At 49.8% G+C, this 25710-nt stretch overlaps 1 protein-coding gene across 1 annotated transcript in view; it reads right to left on the bottom strand.

The window, feature by feature from the left end:
* LOC310657870 (maestro heat-like repeat family member 5) overlaps window positions 1-25710 on the bottom strand; it is a 54436-nt gene that overhangs the window by 14028 nt on the left and 14698 nt on the right. The window contains exons 5-15 of the mRNA XM_083399023.1: window positions 24373-24489; window positions 16285-16395; window positions 13421-13561; window positions 11743-11862; window positions 10975-11048; window positions 10747-10882; window positions 9412-9507; window positions 8490-8594; window positions 7687-7822; window positions 6714-6769; window positions 926-1075 (exon numbers count right to left, since the gene is read on the bottom strand). Coding sequence (XP_083255149.1) covers window positions 926-1075; window positions 6714-6769; window positions 7687-7822; window positions 8490-8594; window positions 9412-9507; window positions 10747-10882; window positions 10975-11048; window positions 11743-11862; window positions 13421-13561; window positions 16285-16395; window positions 24373-24489 — 1242 coding nt within the window. The remainder of the gene's footprint in view (window positions 1-925; window positions 1076-6713; window positions 6770-7686; window positions 7823-8489; window positions 8595-9411; window positions 9508-10746; window positions 10883-10974; window positions 11049-11742; window positions 11863-13420; window positions 13562-16284; window positions 16396-24372; window positions 24490-25710) is intronic.

The raw sequence follows: 25710 nt of genomic DNA, 5'->3' as shown, positions 1-25710 counted from the left end.
CCATGGAAGACACCAGGTCCAGAGCCTGTGAGGAGGGAGTGGCATCAGCATGGATGTTGAAGTCCCCCAATACCAATAGGTTAGGGAACTCCAAGGCCCAGCCGGCCACCGCCTCCAATAGGCCTGACAGGGTGGCTGCTGGTGCGCTAGGTGGCCGGTACACCAGCCAGACAGCCAAGCTCTCCTTGGAGCCCCACACTAGGCCAACACATTCAATGCCGGGGATCGATGGCGATGGTAGAGCCCTGAAAGGACAATCTTCCCGGATTAATAATGCCACCCCTCCCCCCCGGCCCACAGTCCGCGACTGGTGGAGGACGGAGAAACCCGGGGGCGCCATCTCTCGCAAGGTAACTGTTGCCCCTTCGCGCACCCAGGTCTCCGTCACACAAGCCAGGTCGACCCCCTGCGAGATAAAGAAATCTCGCAGGGTGGCGGTTTTGTTGCCTATAGACCTGGCATTGCACAACACCAGTGACGGAGGTGAGTAATCCTTGCTCACCCTACCCTCGTCCCTCGGGATGAGGCGCAGATTGGAAGGGGTACGAGCATATCCATATCTCGATCCCCTTCGCCCCCTTCGAGTTTGGATTTGATATCCCGCTTTATCACTACCCGAAGGAGTCTCAAAGCGGCTAACATTCTCCTTTCCCTTCCTCCCCCACAACAAACACTCTATGAGGTGAGTGGGGCTGAGAGACTTCAAAGAAGTGTGACTGGCCCAGCAGCTGCATGTGGAGGAGCGGAGACACAAACCCAGTTCCCCAGATTACGAGACTACCGCTCTTAACCACTACACCACACTGGCTCTTCTTACTTCCCACACAATGCCTTCTTACTTCCCAGAAAGAAGCTAATTCTAAGTCCAAAGAGAATGTTTAATTTAGAGGAAACCTGCTCCCCCTGCCTCCATTTTGAGCCTTACGTTTTCCATTTCCATCCCGCATTCCTCAAGGAAGGACCTCAGGAGCTTTCCTGCAGCCTGAGAGACAGCTCTGTCTTCCACTGTCAGGTTGTCAATCGCCTTCAACACGACTTCGTTGATCTGGCTGGGCGTGAGGTGCTCCCCAAAAGCCTGGCACAAAGAAGAAAGAAGTGGGAGTTTTCTTCTGCTCCACACTCTGACCACGTTTCAGTAGTCCGAGGGTGCCTTCACAAACCAAGTGAAATGTATCTCCACTCTGCCTTGAGAGGGTTGAACTAAGTGACCCCCGCGTCCCTTCCAACTCTACAATTCGGTGATTCTATTTATGTGTTTATTTAAGTAGCTGAAAGATTTTACAACAAACAAAACAGTGTTTGCAGGGCAGCGGCTGAAGAAGGAGCCAAAAGGGGTTTCTTGTGTGTGTGATTCTTGTGGCTGATTAGCTGCTTTCCCTGGTCAAAGGTCAGAGGGGGCAGGGTTTCTGTTGAGGCAGGTGATTAGCTGTGGGAGGAGCTTATCAGTGTTTGCAGGGCAGCGGCTGAAGAAGGAGCCAAAAGGGGTTTCTTGTGTGTGTGATTCTTGTGGCTGATTAGCTGCTTTCCCTGGTCAAAGGTCAGAGGGGGCAGGGTTTCTGTTGAGGCAGGTGATTAGCTGTGGGAGGAGCTTATCAGTGTTTGCAGGGCAGCGGCTGAAGAAGGAGCCAAAAGGGGTTTCTTGTGTGTGTGATTCTTGTGGCTGATTAGCTGCTTTCCCTGGTCAAAGGTCAGAGGGGGCAGGGTTTCTGTTGAGGCAGGTGATTAGCTGTGGGAGGAGCTTATCAGTGTTTGCAGGGCAGCGGCTGCGCGCGCAGTTTGAACCATCTTTTAGATTTAGGGGAGCTAGTCTCAAGCCCAACGACACATTCTCAAGATGGAGGGGGAGGGAACAGCTGCAGTCGCCTGCGGTTCCTGCGGAATGTTTGCCATCTTGCCAAAGGTTGCAGGCAGCTTTACGTGCAGCAATTGCATGTTGATTGCCCTCCTAAAAGACAAAGTCCAGCAACTGGAGGAACGTGTAGCTACGCTCCAAAGAATTAGAGAGCTGGAGCTCTTCTTGGAAGCAACAGAGCACACCGTCTCCACCAAGGAGGAGACAAGGGACTCCCCTGAGAAGGAGGCTAGTTCACCAACACAGGAGCACGATATGTGGAGAAACATGACTCAAAGAAGTAGGAGGCCCAGGGTTCGCTCTGATTGTCTAGAAATACACAATCGCTTTGAGGTCCTCTCCCCTAGCATGGAAGACGAAGAGCAGACTCCATTTGAGGATCTCTCCCTCATTACAGTCAATCACGTATATGAAGATGAGCAGCAAAGTCAGTCCTCAGGGAATGTGCAGGCGACCTTGGAACGGACCGCTCACGGAAGAACCCTGACCAAACCTAAGAGAAGGCGTGTAGTGGTGATAGGGGATTCCCTACTGAGGGGAACAGAAGCAGTGATCTGTGGGCCTGACAAGATGTCTCGGGAAGTGTGCTGTCTCCCCGGGGCTAAGATCCAAGATGTAACTGAACGACTGCAAGGAATCATAAAACCCACTGACAAATACCCCTTCCTCTTGGTTCATGTGGGAACCAATGACACTGCAAGCAATAGCCTCCAGAAGATCAAAAGAGACTACGAGGCTCTGGGCAGGAAATTGAAGCAATTAAATGCACAAATCGTCATCTCATCTGTCCTCCCAGTTGAACGACGTGGCCCAGGGAGAGAGTGGAAAATAGTGGAAGTAAACAGCTGGCTTCGCAAATGGTGTAAACAGGAACGGTTTGGATTCTTAGATCACGGACTGCAGTTTCTTGAGGATGGACTTCTGGCAAGCGATGGGCTGCACCTCACAACGGTTGGGAGGAATGTTTTTGCCAAAAAACTAAGAAACCTCATCAGGAGGGCTTTAAACTGACTAATGTGGGGGAGGGAGACAGTGCTCCTGAAGGTAGGAGTCTATTAATTGATGAAGATGATCATCCAAATGTCATAGACCAAATGGAGCAAACAGCAAGCAGACCTAGTGGTGGGAGGAAAAAATCCTTAAATAAGAGACACGGGGGAATGACTAATGGACTTCAATGTCTGTACACTAATGCACAAAGCATGGGAAATAAACAAGATGAGCTTGAGCTCTTGGTACAGCAAACTAAATATGACATAATAGGCATCACTGAAACATGGTGGGATAAGTCCCACGATTGGAATGTAAAAATGGAGGGATACAATCTATTTCAGAGAAACAGACCAGACAAGAAAGGAGGAGGAGTGGCGTTATATGTCAGGGATGTGTATACCTGTGAAGAGATCCAAGATTTAGAACCTCAAAGCCAAAGTGAGAGCATTTGGGTCAAAATTAAGGGAGAGAAGAATAATAGTGACCTCATTGTGGGAGTTTACTATAGATCCCCAAGCCAAACGGAGGACATAGATGATGCCTTCCTGGAACAGATGGCCAAGCATGCAAAAGGAAGGGAGATAGTAGTAATGGGGGACTTCAATTACCCAGATATTTGTTGGATGTCAAACTCAGCCAAGAGCATAAGGTCAAACAGATTCCTCACTGGCCTTGCAGACAACTTCATTGTCCAGAAAGTGGGAGAAGCAACAAGAGGAACAGCCATTTTAGATCTGGTCCTAACCAATGTCGATGACCTGGTTAATGGGGTAGAAGTGGAAGGATCATTAGGCGCAAGTGATCATGCTCTTCTGAAGTTTACTATACAACGGAAAGGAGCAGCAAGCATACTAGGACTCAATTTCTTGACTTTAAGAAAGCCGACTTCATAAAACTTAGGGAAGTGCTGGGTGAGATCCCATGGACAGTAATACTAAAAGGAAAGGGAGTTCATGATGGCTGGGAGTTTGTTAAGAGGGAGATAGTAAAAGCACAACTTCAGGCAATACCAATGAGACGGAAACATGGAAGGTGCCTAAAGAAGCCAGGGTGGCTATCTAAAGAACTTTTAACTGAGTTAAGATTAAAAAAGGATGTGTACAAAAAATGGAAAAGGGGGGAAACCACCAAAGAGGAATTCAAACAAATAGCCAGCACGTGTAGACACAAAGTCAGAAAAGCTAAAGCACAGAATGAACTCAGGCTTGCTAGAGAGGTTAAAAGCAACAAAAAAGGCTTCTATGGGTATGTTCGTAGCAAAAGGAAGAACAAAGAAACAGTGGGGTCACTCAGAGGAGAAGATGGTGAAATGCAAACAGGGGACACAGAAAGGGCTGAACTCCTCAATGCCTTCTTTGCCTCAGTCTTCTCCGATAAAGAAAACAATGCCCGACCTGAAGAATTTGGAGGAAATGATTCAGCAGAGGAAACACAGCCCAGAATAACTAAGGAGATAGTACAAGAATACTTGGCTAGTTTAGATGTATTCAAGTCTCCAGGGCCAGATGAACTGCATCCAAGAGTATTAAAAGAACTGGCAGATGTGATCTCAGAACCACTGGCAGTCATCTTTGAGAATTCCTGGAGAACAGGCGAAGTCCCGGCAGACTGGAGGAGGGCAAATGTTGTCCCTATTTTCAAAAAGGGGAAAAGAGAGGACCCAAATAATTACCGCCCAGTCAGTCTAACATCAATACCAGGGAAGATTCTGGAGCAGATCATTAAGCAAACAATCTGTGAGCACCTAGAAAGGAATGCTGTGATCACCAATAGTCAGCATGGATTTCTGAAAAATAAGTCATGTCAGACTAACCTGATCTCATTTTTTGACAGAATTACAAACCTGGTAGATGAAGGGAACGCAGTGGATGTAGTCTACCTTGATTTCAGCAAGGCATTTGACAAGGTGCCCCATGATATTCTTGTAAAGAAGCTGGTAAAATGCGGTCTTGACTATGCTACCACTCAGTGGATTTGTAACTGGCTGACTGACCGGACCCAAAGGGTGCTCATCAATGGTTCCTCTTCATCCTGGAGAAGAGTGACTAGTGGGGTGCCACAGGGTTCTGTCTTGGGCCCGGTCTTATTCAACATCTTTATCAACGACTTGGATGATGGACTCAAGGGCATCCTGATCAAATTTGCAGATGACACCAAACTGGGAGGGGTGACTAACACCCCAGAAGACAGGATCACACTTCAAAACGACCTTGACAGATTAGAGAACTGGGCCAAAACAAACAAGATGAATTTTAACAGGGAGAAATGTAAAGTATTGCACTTGGGCAAAAAAAATGAGAGGCACAAATACAAGATGGGTGACACCTGGCTTGAGAGCAGTACATGTGAAAAGGATCTAGGAGTCTTGGTTGACCACAAACTTAACATGAGCCAACAGTGTGACGTGGCAGCTAAAAAAGCCAATGCAATTCTGGGCTGCATCAATAGGAGTATAGCATCTAGATCAAGGGAAGTTATAGTGCCACTGTATTCTGCTCTGGTCAGACCTCACCTGGAGTACTGTGTCCAGTTCTGGGCACCACAGTTCAAGAAGGACACTGACAAACTAGAACGTGTACAGAGGAGGGCAACCAAAATGGTCAAAGGCCTGGAAACAATGCCTTATGAGGATCGGCTAAGGGAGCTGGGCATGTTTAGCCTGGAGAAGAGGAGGTTAAGGGGTGATATGATAGCCATGTTCAAATATATAAAAGGATGTCACATAGAGGAGGGAGAAAGGTTGTTTTCTGCTGCTCCAGAGAAGCGGACACGGAGCAATGGATCCAAACTACAAGAAAGAAGATTCCACCTAAACATTAGGAAGAACTTCCTGACAGTAAGAGCTGTTCGACAGTGGAATTTGCTGCCAAGGAGTGTGGTGGAGTCTCCTTCTTTGGAGGTCTTTAAGCAGAGGCTTGACAACCATATGTCAGGAGTGCTCTGATGGTGTTTCCTGCTTGGCAGGGGGTTGGACTCGATGACCCTTGTGGTCTCTTCCAACTCTATGATTCTATGATTCTATGAAAAATAAAAGTCAGGTGACGCCTTGCTATTTTCGATCCACATCTTAAATTGGTTATGACATTGGAACATGAAAAGTTTCAATCTAAAATCAGACTAGAAAATTAAAAAAAAAAAATTCTCGCAGGAACAGAGAGGGTGAGTAATAGTGGCTATCCGTTATATAACCAATGCCAAACAGACTGGGTGGGAACCTGCCGGCTGTGTGTTTAGTTCTTAATATACAACAAAAACACCCACCACAATGTTGGCATAGTTCATTGGCTTGGCAGTGCCTCATGAAAGATGCACCGAATAAGTCAACTTTTCCTATCCCTTTTCCACTCTGAGGAGCCCAAGGTGGCAATGCATGGTTCTCTCTCCTCCCCGTTTTAGTCTCATGAGGTAGGTTAGACTGAGAGACTGTGACTGACTCGTGAGTTTCAGGGCTGAGTGGGGATCTGAACCCTAGGTCTCCCAGCACCTGGTAGAATTTCAATAAGTAGAATTCTGCATGCAGTTTAGGCTAGCAGGCACTTGTCTTTGAGCAATTTATTCTAATACAATGCATTTCTGAAAGTTATTTACACTAATAGCTCACGCATGTTTTTTTTTACACACTGTTTGGCATTGCGAAATTCAAGGACATGTGAATTTCAAAGGCGGGTTGTGTTTCAGTTCTCCTATTGATTCTGAAAGCCTCGTTTTGATAGCTTTTGGCTTCCAGTGTGAACTGTTCTGAGCGTGGGCTGCCTGAGGGCAGGCTGAAGTTGGTGGGGCAGGGCCCCATTGGCCCGAATGAGCAAATCTTTGCTAACTGGGAGTGGCTGCGGTCATAGCAATAAAGAGTACAAAAAGCCACCCCTACCTTGGCCACTTTTGCGATGTTGTAGTAGAAGAGGGAGGGCCCAGGGATGAAGAAGTCTTCTCGGACCCATCTGACCATGTTGCCTTTCTTATTTTTATTCCTCCTCTTCTCCAGTTCCTTACCTAAGCAGGGTCGGGTTTTGGAATATGCATGCAAAAGAACCCAGCATTAGTGCTCCCTGCTCAAAACCTCCAGTTTTCCCACTGGGACCAACAAAAACAATTATCGATTTCACCTCAAAAATTATAATTCAGAACTGGGAAAAAGGTTCAGAAGGGGGCAACCAAAAGGACTGGGGTGCTTATGGAGCTGGTTGCAGCATTTGGGGGGGGGGGGGTCCGTTTAGAAAAACGGCGAGGAAGAGGAGACACAATGTATGGCATGGAGAAAGTGGAGAGAGAACATGAGAACAACTGGACCTCCAATGAAACTGAAGTTTCAGGATGGTCCTTCTTCTTGCAGTGCACAGCTAAACTCTGGAACTCCCTGCCACAGGAGGCACTGATGGCCACGGACCAAGATGGCTTTCAAAGAAGATGAGGCAAATTCATGGAAGAGAAGGCTACCCATGGCTATTAGCCAGGATGGCTATGCTTTGCCTCCATGGTCAGAGGCAGCAAAGTACAGGAGTAGAAAGCGCTTGAATGGATTCCCACAGGCATCTGGTCAACCCCTGTAGGAACAGGATGCTGGACTGGGCTGGGACACTGGTCAGGTCCAGAAGGCTTTTCTGATGTTCTTCAGCAGTGAATCCCTCCCCCAAGACTGCCCTCTCGTCTCTGGCCAACAGGGTGTTGGCGTTAGGCCAGTGCTGGCACGAATTCTGGCCCTCCTGAACTCCCTGATCAACCCTAGCAGCAGCCAGCATGGGCAACACTCAGGGATGATGGGAGTTGGAGCAGCCTCTGGAGGGCTACAGATCTCCCACCCTGCGGCTTACAAGAAACAAGCCATTTCCCAGCATCACCCTCACCCATTTTGGCTATCATGATGTAATGGAGATGGTACAAGGCCTCCGCTGACTGCAGGCCAATCTCCTTCACATTGTCTGCGAGGTGAAGGGACAAGAGCGCCACCAGCTGTCCAAGAAGGGGGAAATCCTGGGATACCTAGGAGGTGGAGAGAGAGATGCACAGTCAGCCCTTGTCCCACAGAGCCCAGCAAGAGAAAACCGTCTGGCATGCTTTCAGTTGACAAAGGTGACAGAGGGGCGCAGGGCAAGAGAGCTGTGCTTAGGTGGCCCACCCTAGGCTTGCCCCAGGGCTTTCTCCCCAGCCAGAATTCACTGGAACTCAGTTCTGGCTGTTGAATGGTTGAATGTTGAATGGTTGAATGTTGAATGGCTGTGTCAGCATTTGCGTGTAGTATATGAGCAGCACCTAGCTCTCCCGTTACCCTGGGGGATGGGTTGGTGGTTGGGTCTGGTTTGTTGTTGGTGTATTTAGTGTATAAGGAGTTTTTGCTTTTGTTATTAAAACCTTGTTTAGTTATTTTTGAGTCCCTTTTTAATGCATGGTCTCCCCAGCAAGCTCTCTGCAGTGCTACTATACTGCAAATAGCTAACACTGGCACCTCTCAGGTGGGCGCTATTGCCATGATAAGAGAATGAGGGAGGTGAGTTCATGGTGAGTCCTGGCACCTCTTTTTCTAGAAAAATAGCACTGGCTGGCACCTTCCCCTGGGATGGCCATGCCATACAGCTTTCATCTAGTTCACACCTGAACTTTCCAACGCAATACGATTATGAAATTGCAGCGTTAAGCATTGGTCACTCACATCAAAGTCCAAATGCTCGGAGACATATTTCATGAGTACGTTGGTGGTCTTGACTGCTCTTTGCCTCTCACTGATTTTTGTGGCGTCAATCCAGCCATTTGTGTGCTGCGAGAGAGAAATAATTGTCATCACATGGAAGGACAACCCTTAATCCAGGTTTGCAAATTCGCAAAGCTTCATAGAGGGGACAAATTGCAAAAAGGGGTTGTTTTGTAAAGGAGGAAGTTTGCTGCAATTTGTTTATTATTATTATTATTATTATTATTAATAATACCCCACCTTTTTCCCAGACAGGGACTCGAGGCAGCTTACAAACAAAACAAGAACAACTAAAGACACAGAAAAAAGAAGCCATTAAAAAAAAAGCATTAGTAGAATTAGATATTAATTGGCTCTTGGGTTGCTTTTGTTTTATTATGCATTTTCTGTTCTAATTTTGTATTTTTATGTTGTGAACCGCCCTGCAATCTGTCATTTGTGTGTTTGTGTGTGTGATAATTACAACAATACAACATACACCTCACCACAGCCATAGCAATGGAATGCAGGAAGCATCCTTAGACCAAGCCCAGCCATTGATCCACAGGTGCTGAGGACTGGCAGTTGGCCCTTTGGGCTTTCAGACAGAGAGCCTTTTCCCAGCCCCACCTGGAGATGCTGAGGACTGAACCGGGGACCTTGGCCATGCAAGACAGATGCTCTGCCCCGAGCCACAGCCCTTCCCCATACGCCATCAGCAGAGGACATATCTTGTGTGCCTTGCACAAGCATTGCTAGCAGAACAGAGGCCCACTTGACCATCAGCACCCACAACCAGCGAGTTGGCCACAGATGCCCCCCGTGCAATCATTTCAAGAGGGTCTGTCCTCCGGTATGGGAGCTGCTGCTTCCCCCTGCTCTGACACCTTGGGGGCTCCCTTACCACTAATATCTCCTGCAGCGTCTCCAGAGAGGGGGCCTCCGACAGCAAGCTGGTGAGCATGTTGAGCCAGATGTAGATGGTCTCTTGATACCAGTCCTGGAAGGAGAGAAGCAAAAGCACTTAGAAGCTGAAGACCCCCTTGGAAATCCCATATGCTCTGGAGCCTTCTAGTCCAAATTCGTAACAAAGCTTATGCAGGGGTTCAAGAACGGCACACAAAGAGTCATAAACATCAAACGTTTCTTGATGTATGTAAGGTTACAGGTCATGCGATATAAAGACACAGGATTCCGACTACATGGAAATGGCGGAAATGACCGGCAGAATCCGAGACCAGGGAGAAGAGTCGATGGAAGAAGATTGGAAAAAAATTAAAGTATATTTACAGAAATATTGCAAAATTAATGAATGTTAGAAGAATATTGGAATAAAGCTATATGGTTTTAGCAGAAGTGTTATTAAGAATTATATGAATATTAAGTGTTAATGTGGAAAATTTAAAGTTAAATTGTGTTAGGATAAATTATAGAACAAAAATTGAAGAAGAGGGAAAGGATTTGTTGAACCAGTTAATTTGAATAGAATACAAAAAAAGGAGGTGCGAGGAAGTCGAGGAAATAAGCTAATGAAAGATATAGATATAAAATTTGGATGTGTGTTTTTGTTTTTTTATGTTGTATTGTTGTATTGTTTTTTTATTGTTGATGTATTGTTTGTTGAACCCATGTATTGTTTTTCTTTTTATAATTATAAAATATCTAATAAATATTATTTAAAAAAAAATAAAGATACAGGACTCCACACTGGGCTCAACTTCCTTGGGGTGTTCCAAGGCAGAGGGCTGCCTTGGTGGTGGGGCCCACCCCGTGGAACACCCTCCTATCAGATGTCAGAGAGATACATCATTATACTTCCGTCTGAAGACATCTGAAGGCAGCCCTTCAGGGAAGTTTTAAATATTTGATGTCTGGCTGTGTTTTAATTTGTTGGAAGCCGCCCAGAGTGGCTAGAGTAACCCAGTCAGATGGGCAGCATATAAACAAACAAGCAAACAAATAAAATTAAATGCAGCGTAGGAGGGAGGCATGAGAGTCACAAAATTCAGGCATGCAGGAATCATTTGTGGATGCATTCTAGCCAAAGGTGAAATGCAATAAATATGGAAACATGATTAAAATCAAAAATATACACCCAAAGTCTCTGGTTGTTACATCATTGTGATGGGTCAAGTGTCTCGGGCAGCATTCTTTGCAGCTTACACGGCTCAGACTCTTTGCCCTCAAATCCTTTAACCTGGCAACCCCATTTTCCTCCAGAAGCAGAAGGTCCAGTCACCTGGCTCTGTGTTGCTGGCACAGAGCTCCCGGCTTTGACCTTCGTAACCTGCAATGATGGCAATTGGAAGACCTTTCTGATGGTTTTCTGTAGCAGCTGAGACCGGAGCAGGGGGTCCATGCGTGGTCTCAAGGCACTGAAAAGAGAAAGAAGGGGAGAGGAAAGGATCAGCACCCAGCAGTCCATAAACCTGGTGAAGAAATATGTACTGTGTCTGGCCGTACTTACGTCATGCGAATGATGGTTTCCATTGCTTCATGTAGAATGGTGAGCGATGCCATCGGCTCCTCTTTGATAACCTCCTGTGGTGGGGAAGCACACAGCATGTCGGGGAACTGGAGGCGCCATCCCTGCCACCACCACACCAAGCCCTGAGTTGTGCTCTCTATCCAGCCCACTTGACAACTTCTTTGCAATTGGCAAGTGGGTCCTCCTAGAGGAGAAGAGTGGGCTTCCTGGATCTGGGAATAAGATCCCTTTTTCTCCTGGGCAGAGCTCTACTGCATAAGAACAGCATAAGATCAGCCTTCTGGACCAGGCCAAGGGCCCATCTAGTCCAGCATCCTCACAGCATTCTCACAGTGGCCAACCAGACGTCTGTGAGAAACCAGGGAGCAGACCATGAGCCCAAGAGCCCTCTCCCCGCCTGTGGCTTCCAGCAACTATATTCAGAAACATTGCTTCCTTCCTCTGTGGAGGTAGAACATAGCAATCATGGCTGGGAGCCATCGACAGCCCTCTCCTCCTGGGAGAACCTAGCCTCTTTTACTTAGGCGCTGGTGACAGCCTGCTGAGGTTGCCACAATGCAGGGCTGCCTTTCAAGAGGGTTTGGAAACTTGAGCTGGAGCAGAACGTAACCACCCAGAAATGGTTTGGGGCCAGATGGTCAGAACATGAACCCAGAGCTAGACCTATGCGGCTATTTTTAAGAAAAAACGCTCTGAAAAGAAACCCCAGGAGATTCCCCCTCTTTTTTTCTTTTTCTTTTTACTCACTATGATGCAGAAGGTGAGCTCGTCTTTGTGGGGGAAGGTGACATACCCCACATTCGATTGCACAAGCGCCTTGGTTGTTAGAGTTGCTGCCTTCATAAAGCTCTTCTTCAAAGCCTCGTTCTGAAAGGAGAAGGGATTTTGTAAAATTGAATTTGAATCAAAATCACAAGGAAACATAAAGCCACACTGACCCTAACCCTAATTCTAATCCTTACCCTAACACTAACCCAATCCAAAAATTAACCCTAACCCAGAAATGGTCTTGTTAGATAGTTAAATTCATGTTAAATTGCTGTTTTAGGGTTTCTTTAAAAAAAGTCTGGAAATAATTAATCCATTTTGCATTACTTTCTATGGGAAAGCGTGCCTTGGTTTGGAACGCTTTGGTTTCAGAATGGATTAAGTTTGAGAACCAAGGTACCACTGTAATGCCCCATCTGGTCCTAAGGGTGGAGTCAGTATACATCCCAGTCTACAACCCTTTGGTGGATGAAGCCAAAGACCCTGCCCTAGGGCACAGTCTGAAGGCATGTGGTGCAAGGACCTTAGAATCATAGAATCATAGAGTTGGAAGAGACCACAAGGGCCATCGAGTCCAACCCCCTGCCAAGCAGGAAACACCATCAGAGCACTCCTGACATATGGTTGTCAAGCAGGAAACACCATCAGAGCACTCCTGACATATGGTTGTCAAGCCTCTGCTTAAAGACCTCCAAAGAAGGAGACTCCACCACACTCCTTGGCAGCAAATTCCACTGTCGAACAGCTCTTACTGTCAGGAAGTTCTTCCTAATGTTTAGGTGGAATCTTCTTTCTTGTAGTTTGGATCCATTGCTCCGTGTCCGCTTCTCTGGAGCAGCAGAAAACAACCTTTCTCCCTCCTCTATGTGACATCCTTTTATATATTTGAACATGGCTATCATATCACCCCTTAACCTCCTCTTCTCCAGGCTAAACATGCCCAGCTCCCTTAGCCGTTCCTCATAAGGCATCGTCTCCAGGCCTTTGACCATTTTGGTTGCCCTCCTCTGGACACGTTCCAGTTTGTCAGTGTCCTTCTTGAACTGTGGTGCCCAGAACTGGACACAGAACCTTGACAGAGCTCAGGAGGTCTGCTCAGTGCCTGGATGGTGACCACGGGGGAAATGGAGTCGTATGACAGGAGAAAGGCAGGATATACCGTATTTTTTCGTGTATAAGACACCCCCTATTTTGGGGGACTCCAAATTAAGAAAATGGGGGAAGGATTGCCCAGAGTTGCTGAGCTTTTGGGGAGGAGGATTACCCACAGTTGTTCAGCTATTTGGGGGAGGGGATTCCAAAAATTGCTCACCCGCTGGACCTATGCTGCCACTCACACACGTCGCAAAACCTACTTATTGTCTGTCCCTCGCCGGCAGAAACCGCCAATCGCCTTCCCAATTTCCGCAGCGACAGCCAGTCAACACCACCCCTTGCCGCAGCCACCAATAACACGCACAATAGCCACTGACTATCTCCGGCTTACAGCGGCAACCAATCCCCCCTCCCCCCTATGCACTATCTGTGTATAAGATGACCCTTATTTTTAAACATCATTTTTTAATAATAATAAAAAACACCTCGTCTTATACACGGAAAAGTATGGTATAGCTGAGAGATCAAACAACAGGAGTGTGTGTGATAATCAGAGCCATACCTTCCTGCTGTTCTGGAATTGGAAGAGGAGCTCCTCTGTGATCTGGTCTATAAAAAAAGGGAGGTCATCCTGCCGTGCCCCGAATGACATTTGCCCGCAGCAAAGGATGACGGTGATACTGGCATTCGTCTTGCTAGTATTCTGGAGGGAAAGGATGGGGAAAGTGAGTTTGGGAACCTTAAGTGCAATTGGAGACAAATCACCATTTAGTAGGGACCTTTTAGCAGCTGGGAAAATATTAGTAGTCAGTAAGTTGTTGTGCGAAAGGTGGAGGGCACAAGGAGAAGGGGACAACAGAGGACGAGATGGCTGGACAGTGTCCTCGAAGCTACCAGCATGAGTTTGACCAAGCTGTGGGAGGCAGTGGAAGACAGGAGTGCCTGGCGTGCTCTGGTCCAGGGGGTCATGAAGAGTCGGACACGACTAAACGACTAAGCAACAAAAACTTACAAATTTTGTATTCTTTTTTTCTCCAGGAAACTCAAACTGCTGGCAAGCCAGGGCTCCCCCACCCTATATATGTGCATCAGGTTCTTCCTGCCTAAATGTAGAGCCTGACATTTGACCCTATTGAATTTCATTTTGTTAGTTTGGGCCCAGTTCTCCAATCTGTTAAGGTTATATTGAATCCCGATTCTGTATTCTGTGGCATTGGCTACCCTTCCCAGTTTGGTGTCATCTGAAATTTGATGAGCATCCCCTCAATTCCTTCATCCAAGTCATTTATTTTAAAAAAAACGTGGAACAACAACGGGCCCAGGACAGAACCCTGTGACACCCCACTGGTCACTTTTCCCCGAGGATGACGAGGAACCATCAAGGTGTTCTCTTTGGGTTTGGTCAGTCAACGAGGGAGAAAGTGCAGGACAGTGTAGGGTAGACTGACCACTGGTGCTCTTTTCCATGGGAGCTTCTTTTTTAAAATTAAAATGAACCGGGTGGATCTGTTCATCTTCTCCATAGTGAGGGTTGGGAAATTTCCTTGCTCATTTCCCAACTCACAGCAAAAATCCAGGGGTACTACACTCCTGGGTTTCATTTCTCTTGGATGGCAGAGCACAAGAGAGTTCAGGGCTGCGTTCAGATGTAACAATAAACCAGAGGGCATCAACATAGGTTGGCCTCTAGCTCCCATCAGCCTCAGCCAGCATGGCCAGTGGTCAGGAGGGATGGGAGTTGCAGTCTGTAGCATCTGAAGGGCCCCATTTTGGTTACCTCTGTAATAAACTATGGTTTATTGTGTGAATGAGCCTTGGACTCATCGGCTCCTGCTCCCTTCTCCTCTAGCACAGTTGCAAAACGGAGACCAGAAGCTTGAGGGAAGTTAACTGAAAGTGGAAGGAAAAGGTTCTGGGTTGGAGAATTGGAGAGTCGGGGCACATGACCCCAAGGCCCCCTCAAGTTATGGAACTGTTAGATCCGCATGCAGTTACTAAGCCTTTGTAATAATTCGCTTAATTGACAAATATATATACACAGAGAGTGACACTCAACTATGCTTTGCTTCAAGTAGACCTGTCGAAGTGAATGGGCCTAACTTAGTCATGTTCATTAAATTCAATGGGTCTACTCTAAAACATAGCTGAATGGGGCCAGCAGGCACTCCCGTAAGGCAGAAGAACCCTTCAACGAGAGCAAATTTGGCAGCTGCCCTGCCCCGGGATGCAGCTGAAACCTCTCCCCTCTTTCTCTCTGCCTCTCCCAGCCTGCCGACTGCCTTCTCTCTTGGGTTCTGCTCCCTCCCCTCAGTTGGAGAGGTGTCCCCTCTTCCAAACTCTAAGACGGTTTTCATTCAAAGCTTTCTGACAGCAGAACACTCTCCCTTGGGAGGTTGTGGACTCTCCTTCGTTGGACATTGGATGGCCATCTCTCAGGGATGCTTGAGCTGAGATTCCTGCATCGGAGGGGGTTGGACTAGATGACCCTTGGGGGTCCCCCATTAGCTTCCACTATTGAAGAAATGCCAACCAACCATCTGACAACCAACCAACAGGGGTCAGTGTACTTTGGGGGATGACCAATGGTTTCTAACGAATCTGTTTGACTGACTGACTGAGCCAAGGGATCAGATCAGATCTAGGATCTGGAGCCACAGAGACAGGACTGCTGGAGCCCACTACAGAAGGATGACTGAGACATACCCACAGAGGAAGCTGTCTGGCTTCCATACTGAGAGGATGAGCAGATCCAATTGCCTTTTTGGAATGGTAAGGATCCCATCCCTTGAAAAAGAGCATACAGTGGTGCCTCGCAAGACGAAAAGAATCCGTTCCGCGAGTCTCTTCGTCTAGCAGTTTTTTCGTCTTGCGAAGCAACCCTGTTAGCGGATTAGCGCTATTAGCGGTTTAGCGGCTATTAGCAGCTATTAAAGGCTTAAGGGATTAGCGGATTACCTGCTAAAAGGCTATTAGCAGCTTAGTGCCTTAGAAAAAGGGGGTGGGGAGCGAAAAAAAATTGCAAGAATCGCAAGACATTTTCGTCTTGCGAAGCAAGCCCATAGGGAAATTCGTCTTGCGAAGCGCATTGAAAAACGGAAAACCCTTTCGTCTAGCGGGTTTTCCGTCTTGCGAGGCATTCGTCTTGTGGGGCACCACTGTATTTGGAAATGGGGCAGGATTCGTTCTTTTCCAACACAGCTCTTTTTTACTAGATCAGAGGAACCCAGAGGCTGCTTCACATGCTTTGGTGTGGATGTAAATAGCCGCTAAGGATCCAATTTGCCAGGACCTTTGTCTAACCATTGGCCATGCTGTCAGGGGCTGACGGGAGTTCCAATTCAAAACACACGGATGGGGAAGGGGCACCAGGCTGGGGGTGGCTGACCTACACTCTTGCTGCGCTCTTTCCTCACTTCACACCCTTACCTCAGACGTCTCAGTCTTCCTTGCAATGGCTGCACGGCCAAAATCCCGCACTGCCATCAGCACCTGGGAAATATGGGTGCTTGAAGCCACACCGATAGCCTCAGAAATTCCCTAGGGAGAATGAGGCACGTCAAATATGTCATTTTCTTGATTGCAATTAGTGATAATAATAATAATAAATTTTATTTATATCCCGCTGTCAGGGGTTCAGGAGAAGAGTCACAGGAGAGGGAGGAAACGGAGAGCGAGGGGGAGGAGTCTGAAGGAAATGTCAGCGACGACAGTAGTCCGAGGTCTCTGAGTCTCTCCAGTGACTCGGAGGATTCACAGAAAGGGGCCCCCATGGTCAGGGCAAGGGGAGTGCCCAGGGGGACACCTCGGGAAGAAGGGGCCAGAGGGGACTCAGAGAGTAGCAGCTGGAAATCCGGACCAGCGTCCCCCCCAGAGTGCAGTAGGGGGGAGGAGTCCAAGGCATCGGGATCAGGGAGCGCGCAGGCAGAGGGAGAACGTGAGGCAGGAGTGACCACACCCTCGTCAGGGAGCGAGGAAACGGTCATCAGGAAAGTTAAACGCGCGCGCGCGCCAAGTTCAAATGTACAGGAGGGCGGCAAGGTGGGCAGCCCGGGTAGGGAGCCAGGTCCTAAAGCCCGCCGAAGAGAGGGGGAGGAGTCAGACGGGTCAACGTCTGCGTCAGAAGAGTCCCGGAGAGAAGAGACCCCGGGGGGTAGTAAGACCCAGAGGAAGAGAGAGAGAAGGAAGAGGTGGAGTAAGATTAGAGTCTTAAACCGGTGCACAGGGGGTGGGGACTCAGACAGAGCTTCGCCGGTCTAAAGTCCAGACGTAGAGCTGGGACGCTGAGACTTGGAAATGGAGACTATTCTTCAATAAAGACTTTGATACTGTACTACCGGCTAGCGTTGGTCCTTGGTGAGCTGGGACCCGGAGCCAGCTCTGACAGTAAGCTCTGTCTCCTTTTAAAAGTTTTGGCACCAAGAACCTCGCCACGTGAGTCGACGCAGGGAGGGCAGAGGAAGGGTGCTTCCAGAGCTCACAAAACTCAGGAAAGATGACGACGGAAGAGCAGATATCAGCCCTGCAAGCAGCTGTGACGCAACTCAGCACGGAGGTAATTGCATCCAGAAAAAGAGAGGAGGAAATGAGTAACGCCTGCCGGGATCTCCAAGTAAGGTTGGACGTGCTTTCTAAACAGGGGCCACCTGGATCCAAAGCAGAGGGCATTGGCTTGGGAAAGAGGGGAGGCAGCCTCGTATCTCATTTTGACGGGAGTTTACAGCAGTACCCCAACTTCAGAGCAGACCTGCTGTTTGCGCTGGATCTGCTTGACAAAGACTTTAGAGATGAAAGAGAGAAAGTGGGGTTTATCCTATCCCATTTGCATGGGGAAGCCAAAACGTGGCTGAGAAATTTATGGAGGGATAATGATCCGGCGCTCCAAGATGCGAAGGCTTTCATTAAAGCAATGGATTCGTGTTTTTTATCAAAGATAGACATCGATATTGCCAGGAGAGACATACATGGGCTTAAACAGGGCAAAGCCAGCGTGCGGCAGTACCATACACGCTTTTTCGGACTGGTCCATGCACTGGGATGGGACAAAGCTTCTGCGCCAGTCAGAGACCTCTTTTGGGAGGGCTTGAATACAGAGGTAAAAGCAGAGATTGGAAGGGGGGAGAGGCCAAGGAGCACCCAGGAAGTAGTCCAGAGGGCTCTGGAGATCGGGGTGCATCTGGAGGAACGTCCTTGCAGCAGAGAAGAAGGACGTTGGGGAAGGGCACCAGCCAGAGCACCTCCCTTCTATCCCAAAGAAGCAGCGCGTGCGCAATCCACACCCTCGCAGGGAGGGGGAGAGGAACCGATGGAGATCGGAGGTGCCAGGGCTCAGTCAGCTACCAGAGCCCTAACGCCGGGAGCAGTCAAAACGAAGCCTCCTAGAGGGAACAGGAAGTGCTACATCTGCGACAGTGCTCAACACATGGCGAAAGAGTGTCCCCAGAGGCTCCACAAGCACACTGCAGCCTCGGCAACAGTCAAAGAAGCACCTCAACTGAGAACACAGCAACAGTTAAACGACAGAGTCTGGCTGGAGGAAGAGGCACTGGGGTCCAGTCAGACAAGTCAATGAAGCAATCCCCAGCACTTTTGCAGCCCACAGACCCCCTCCCACCCAAACCAGTGGTGCAGCTTACAGCATCTCTCCAACTGCCCAACGGAAGCACTCTGGAAGTGCCGATCACCATTGACTCCGGCAGCAACGCCGACTTTATAGGACTGGATTTTATTCAGCAGCACAATATACCACTGCTACCAGCCACGCTGCCCCTGAAGGTTGTCACGGTGGATGGCAGAGACTTGTTAGGGGGGCTGGTGGTGCAACAAACGCAGCCACTGGTGATGCGGATTGGAAATCACCAAGAGGTCATCAGCTTCAACGTCACCAAACTGTCGGGCACGCCGGTGGTCTTGGGCATGAGTTGGCTGCACAGGCACAGTCCAGCATTGGCGTGGTACCAGCGCCAACTGACCTTCGGTTCCTCCTATTGCGCAGAACATTGCATTCTTCCTAGCCCGGAAGAAGGAGGGGAAGACACGCAGCTACAATTAAGCACGCTGCAAGCAGTGCCACGCAAGTACGCAGCGTTTTTGGAGGTTTTCTGCGAGAAGGAAGCAGACAAGCTGCCTCCCCACAGGCCCTATGACTGCCAGATTGACCTCCTGCCAGGGGCGACGCTGCCAGCCGGGAAAAATTGTATTCCATGTCTGAAGACGAGCTGCAGGAGCTCAAGGAGTTCATAGACCTCAACTTGAAGCGCGGTTTCATCCGGGAGTCGAAAGCAGCAGGGGGCAGTCCTGTATTCTTTGTGAAGAAAAAGGACACGCCCCAAAAGAGGCTTGTAGTGGATTTCAGGCTCTTAAATTCAAAGACCAAGCCCACAGCCTTTCCTATGCCCAAAATAGATGACCTGCTTGCAACGGTGAGGAAAGGACGCGTTTTTACAAAGTTGGATCTGCGAGGGGCGTACAACCTGATTCGCATACGGGAGGGGGACGAGTGGAAGACTGCCATGTTCACGCCCCTGGGCACATATGAATACAGAGTTATGCCCTTCGGTTTACAAAATGGCGCCCACTGTTTTCAAGCCTTCATGCATCACGTCCTGGCGGGTCTCCTCTACAAGAAATGCGTCTGCTTCTTGGACGACATCCTGATATTCTCGGAATCTGAGGAGACCCACGAGGGGGACGTCAAGGAGGTTCTACAGCGACTGCAGGAGCATCGGCTATACGCCAAGCTGGAGAAGTGCCAGTTCGACAGGAAGGAGGTGGATTTCCTGGGCTACAAGCTGTCGGACAAGGGGCTCGCCATGGACAGCGCCAAGGTTCGCGCAGTGTTGGACTGGAAGAGCCCGCGCAATCGGAAGGAGGTCCAGCGGTTTGTGGGGTTTGCCAACTTTTACCGCAAGTTCATCAAGGGGTTCGCAATGCAGACAGCGGCCATTACCGACACGCTCAGCTCCAAGAAGAAGAAGTTCATCTGGACGGAGCAAGCGGAGCAGTCCTTCCAGAACCTTAAGCGTCTCTTCTCGTCCGAAGGGCAGCTATTGCATGTGAATCCCAGCAAACCGCTGAGAGTTGAGACGGACGCCTCAGACAGAGCCGTGGGCGCCGTACTGTTGCAGGAGGACCCGCATGGGGACTGGAGACCGTGTGCCTTCTACTCTAGGAAGCTCAGCAAGTCAGAGCAGAACTACACCATCTGGGACAGGGAGTTGCTGGCCATTCATGCAGCATTCAAGGCGTGGCGGCACTTCCTCATCGGGGCCAAACACACAGTGCAGGTTCGCACGGATCATAAGAACCTAGAGTACTGGCGCACGGCAAGGTTCCTGAACCAGCGGCACATCAGATGGGCGGAGTTCTTTGCAGATTTCGACTTCAGGATAGAATACATCCCGGGCGACAACAACATCATGGCAGATGCACTGTCCAGAAAGCCGCAATACCTCGAAGAAGCGGCACCAGCAGCAGCCAAGCACATTTTCGCACCGAAAGCGTGGGCGTGCGCTTCCGCAACCGTGGACCTGGAGGCGGTCTGTCGAGCACTGCAGGAGGACTCCTTCGCACTAGCCAAGATGGAGGAGGTGCGCAAGGGCACGGTGAAAGACAACGAGTTCCAAATACGGGACGGATTGCTCATCCGCAGAGGAGCACTCTATGTACCGGGAGACGAACTCCGTGCGAAAGTACTGCAGCAGTTGCACGACGCGCCAACCGCCGGGCACTTTGGCAAGGAGAAGACGGCAGAACTCGTTGCCAGAGATTTCTGGTGGCCCAAGATGAGGGGGGAAGTCGCGGAGTACGTCTCGAGGTGCGACACCTGCCAAAGGGCCAAGTCAGTGCACAAACCTCCGGCAGGACTGCTCGAACCGCTACAGACCCCGAGCGAACCGTGGGAGAGGGTGGCCCTGGACTTTGTCACGGATTTACCCAGCTCAAGGGGTAAAACGGCAGTGCTAGTGGTGGTGGACATGTTCACTAAAATGGCCCACTTCATTCCGTGCGCGAAGGTCGCCACGGCAGAACAGACCGCCAAAATGTTCATAGACCACGTCTTCAGGGTGCACGGGCTGCCACGGTCTATCTTGTCCGACAGGGGGCGCCAGTTCATTTCGAGCTTCTGGCAGAAGCTGATGGGTTTCCTGAACGTCAAGATCAACCTAGCGTCAGCGAGACACCCGCAGACCAACGGACAAGCGGAGCGCGTCAACGCCATCATGCAGCAGTACCTGAGATGCTATGCAAATCAACAGCCGACGACATGGGTGGACTACCTGCCGCTCGCTGAGTTCGCTTACAACAACACGAAGCACGTGTCCACAGGGGTGACGCCGTTCTTCGCCAACAACGGGAGGCATCCCAGAACCTTCCCGGGGTTAGAGAGACTGGGGGAGGGGGAACCACAGACAGCGGAAGTCTTGGCGGCAGAATTGCAGGAAGTTCACGAGCAGCTTAGGAGGCAGTTAGAGCTTGCAAAGCACGCATACAAACTGCAGGCTGACAAGCACAGGAGGGTTGGGGAAGACATACAGGTGGGAGACTGGGTGTGGTTAGCGGCCCACGCAGTGCCGACCAGATCCTTAGCTAAGAAGAAACTCGGACATAAGCAGCTAGGACCTTACCTAGTTGAGGCACAGATCAATCCGGTGGCCTTCCGGTTGACACTTCCGGAGGGATCCAGAATGCACCCAGTATTCCATAGGTCGGTGCTCACGCCCTACAAAGCACCTCACCGATTTCAGGCGCAGGGCACGGCACCAGACCCGTATAGGGAGACCCCCCCGAGGAGGGAGTCGCCAAGAAGGGAACCCATCAACCAGGTCACAGAGATTTTGGACTCGAGATGGGGGGAAGAGGGAGTAGAATATTTTCTCGCAAGGGAAGGTACCCCGGCCAGCGCCAACAGTTGGGTGCCGGACTATGCCCTGGACGAGCCTCTTCTCAAAGAGGAGTTTCATGCCTTGTTCCCACACAGGCCCATGCCAGCCGAGTATTTCGACGACTGGCTTTTCACACCCACGCTTTCTACCAGCACATTCCAGGGATTCACCTCGGACGAAGAACCAGCATTAGAAACACGTTCACCGGAGGGTTCGCCCTCGGGGTTTGCCTCAGACCGCTCGTTTTGGTGGGACAATCGAGGAGAGGAGAGGTGGCTGAGGGGCCCTTGGCAGGCAACGGACCCAGAGGGGAACGAGGGTGAGAGGGACATGGACGTGATGGGGGAGGACGTTGGGTTCGAGCATGGCGGCACGGAGATGGAAGCAGAGGAGAACGAGGTAGGCGGAGACACGGAGGACGAGCCGGATTTATCTCACTGGATGCACGCCACGGGGGACGAACTGTATCCACCATTCACCCCCACAACGACGGAGCACCCAGCACCCCCGCCGGAGGAAGGGGAGGGGGGAAGGGGGGGCTTCGAGGGGGGGATGGATGTCAGGGGTTCAGGAGAAGAGTCACAGGAGAGGGAGGAAACGGAGAGCGAGGGGGAGGAGTCTGAAGGAAATGTCAGCGACGACAGTAGTCCGAGGTCTCTGAGTCTCTCCAGTGACTCGGAGGATTCACAGAAAGGGGCCCCCATGGTCAGGGCAAGGGGAGTGCCCAGGGGGACACCTCGGGAAGAAGGGGCCAGAGGGGACTCAGAGAGTAGCAGCTGGAAATCCGGACCAGCGTCCCCCCCAGAGGGCAGTAGGGGGGAGGAGTCCAAGGCATCGGGATCAGGGAGCGCGCAGGCAGAGGGAGAACGTGAGGCAGGAGTGACCACACCCTCGTCAGGGAGCGAGGAAACGGTCATCAGGAAAGTTAAACGCGCGCGCGCGCCAAGTTCAAATGTACAGGAGGGCGGCAAGGTGGGCAGCCCGGGTAGGGAGCCAGGTCCTAAAGCCCGCCGAAGAGAGGGGGAGGAGTCAGACGGGTCAACGTCTGCGTCAGAAGAGTCCCGGAGAGAAGAGACCCCGGGGGGTAGTAAGACCCAGAGGAAGAGAGAGAGAAGGAAGAGGTGGAGTAAGATTAGAGTCTTAAACCGGTGCACAGGGGGTGGGGACTCAGACAGAGCTTCGCCGGTCTAAAGTCCAGACGTAGAGCTGGGACGCTGAGACTTGGAAATGGAGACTATTCTTCAATAAAGACTTTGATACTGTACTACCGGCTAGCGTTGGTCCTTGGTGAGCTGGGACCCGGAGCCAGCTCTGACACCCGCCCTCCCCAGCCAAAGCCGGGCTCAGGGCAGCTAACAACAATAAAATAGTACAACATTCTAAAAACATTTCATTATAAAAATTAATTAAAATCAATTAAAATGAAATTGAGGGCAACCATTAAGCTAAGCTGATCATGGGGGATGGAGAATAAATGTGATTCTGTAAGCAGATTGCTGCAAAATGTGGGGAACCAAATTTAAGAGTGGAAAAATGAGACACTTAGAGAACCAATTTGAACAGATCCTTTCATCCCGGATAATAATAGGGGTGGTTTGAAGAACGATATTTCTGTGGATTCTGATGTGAACTGACCAGACCACACCTCCCAGACTCATGTGCAGCTTGCAATGCAAGGATACCTTGCATTCTGACATTTTCGAATCTTGTGATACAGTTCTTGGCTTCATTAAACACCCAACTACATTAAAATGCATCATTTATTCCCTGGAAGTATTTGTAATCCACCCCTCACCCAAGGGCGCCAGAGCAGGAATATGCACCATCTAAACCAGGGTGCTCCAATTTCTCATACCAAGTGGGCCACAAGAGTAGTTCAGCACAGAACTGTGGGCCGCACACTGACTTGTCATGTGGGAGAGGGGAGCAAGGCCAAAATTTGACACACACGCCCCGGCCCGCATGCTGCCTTCCCAAAGGTAGACAGGTGAGGCGCTGGGTTTTGGGAAGGAGGCACGAGGCTCTGGTGGGACCTAGCGCCTTCCCACCTTCTTGCCAAAGATGGGAAAGAGCTAACTGAGGACTCTAGGACCCTGACAGATCACACCTGCCTCCTTCCCCAAGCCCAGCACCTCCTTACCCAGCTTTGGGAAGGCGGTGCAAGGCCTACAGGTGTGTAGGGGTGCCTCCAAGGTTGCTGAGGGCTGCCAAGAAAGGCATTGAGGGCCACTTGTTGGCTGCTCTGATCTAACCCAAAACTAAACAAATCTGCCCCAGATATGTTGAATGCTGAAAAGCGGTTCCTCCTGTAAGGGGCTTTGAGGGGGTGACTGGGTGGGCACAAAATCCTTGGAGGAACGAAGGTCACGAGCAGAGACCAATCCGGAAATCAGGACAGAGGGCTGGTGGGGTCTGTGGGGTAATGTCAGGGACTGGCAGGATGAGTAAGAGTGGGGGACCCTGGATTGTGGTGGTGGGACACTGGGGAGCAGCCTGGGGAGGCGCTTGAAGCATGAGGGTTCAGAAGGAGAAGGCTCTTCCAGGACACGGCTGGAGGTGGAGAGTCTCCATGTGAGCACAGTCCCAGTCCCGCTGGCTCTCCTCCCCCCTGACATCCCACACATTCACTCACCTCTCTGTCTGCTTCCTCTTCGAGAGGCAACCTCAGGAGTAAGTGCAGGTACTGGTGGACTGTCTCTGCGCTCCTGGAATCCCGCAGCTTGAGTCCATAGTATCTATAGAGGGCGTTCTAAGGGTTGGGGAAGGTTTGGGTGAGTTACAGGGAGGAGACCGCACCAGCTACATCAACTGCTTTTGGAAAACCAAAGAATTTCAATTTTACCATCTGAAAATGTCGGGTAATACTAAATAATAATAGATTGCAAGTACTAGGCAATTGTTTTAATGATTTGCATGCAATTTTACACATCTTCTGAATTCCCAAGTCATGTTACAACTCTTTAAAGGTAAAGGTAAAGGGACCCCTGACAATTAAGTCCAGTCGCAAACGACTCTGGGCTTAAAGCTCATCTCGCTTTAAGGCCGAGGGAGCCGGCATTTGTCCGCTTCCGCAGACAGTTTCTCCAGGTCATGTGGCCAGCATGACTAAGCTGCTTCTGGCGAAACCAGAGCAGCACATGGAAATGCCGTTTACCTTCCCACCGGAGCAGTACAAAGGCATGGGTTGGCATACCTGTAAAAACCCCGAAGAAAAGGTGGGGAAAGGGCACCGCAGTTGCTATTTCTTGGGTATGAAAGCGGTACGAAAGCCTACAGGTTTGAAGATGATAAAAATCTTTTGAGTTATAGTCGGTCAGCCAGCTTTAATGAGCAAAGAAATTGGCCCAAGATACATGCAAACCTGCTGCCAGAAAACGTTTTACTGCCAAGCGTACCTGATAAGGCCGTTGAAAGAAAGCTAAGAATTGGCAGCTCTCCCAGAGAAATTGAAAGGGAGGAGGTAAAGACTGAGCATTTTTCTCCAGCTGCTAGCATGGAGCAGGGGGTGGGGAGAAAGTGCAACAGGGACAGAAGGAGGTAAATCTCCAGAGTCAATCCACCCCAAAAGCAGTCCTAAAGGTAGCCCAGGGGGTGAGATTAATGAACCAAGGAGGTCTGAAAGAAGTAATAAAGGCCAACCTCCAGCCCGTTATGGGTTCCCAGCCACCATAAACCAGGTTTGTATAACTGAGCCAGCAAACTTTGAAGAAGTGCAGGAGTTACCTACTCTAGAGAAAGAGGTGTGGTTAAAGGCAATGCAGGTAGAGTATAACTCTCTGCTAAATAACAATGTGTTTGTACCTACTGAGGAGATTTCACCCCTCCCATATCCAAGAATCTGCTGATGTTCTCTGCTGATTCTCCAGAGAGGAGGGGGCGGTTTTTGCTCTCTACTTATTCCGCTCCAGCCTCACATCAAAGCGTCGGAGAGAGAGACTGAGTGTTAGAGAGAGATCGTGTGTATAGATAA

The sequence above is a fragment of the Podarcis tiliguerta genome (genome assembly GCF_965153285.1).
Source record: "Podarcis tiliguerta genome assembly, chromosome: 9".
NCBI lineage: Eukaryota > Metazoa > Chordata > Lepidosauria > Squamata > Lacertidae > Podarcis > Podarcis tiliguerta.
Note: the sequence above shows the minus strand (reverse complement) of the source record. Positions and strands in the feature narration are given on the sequence as shown.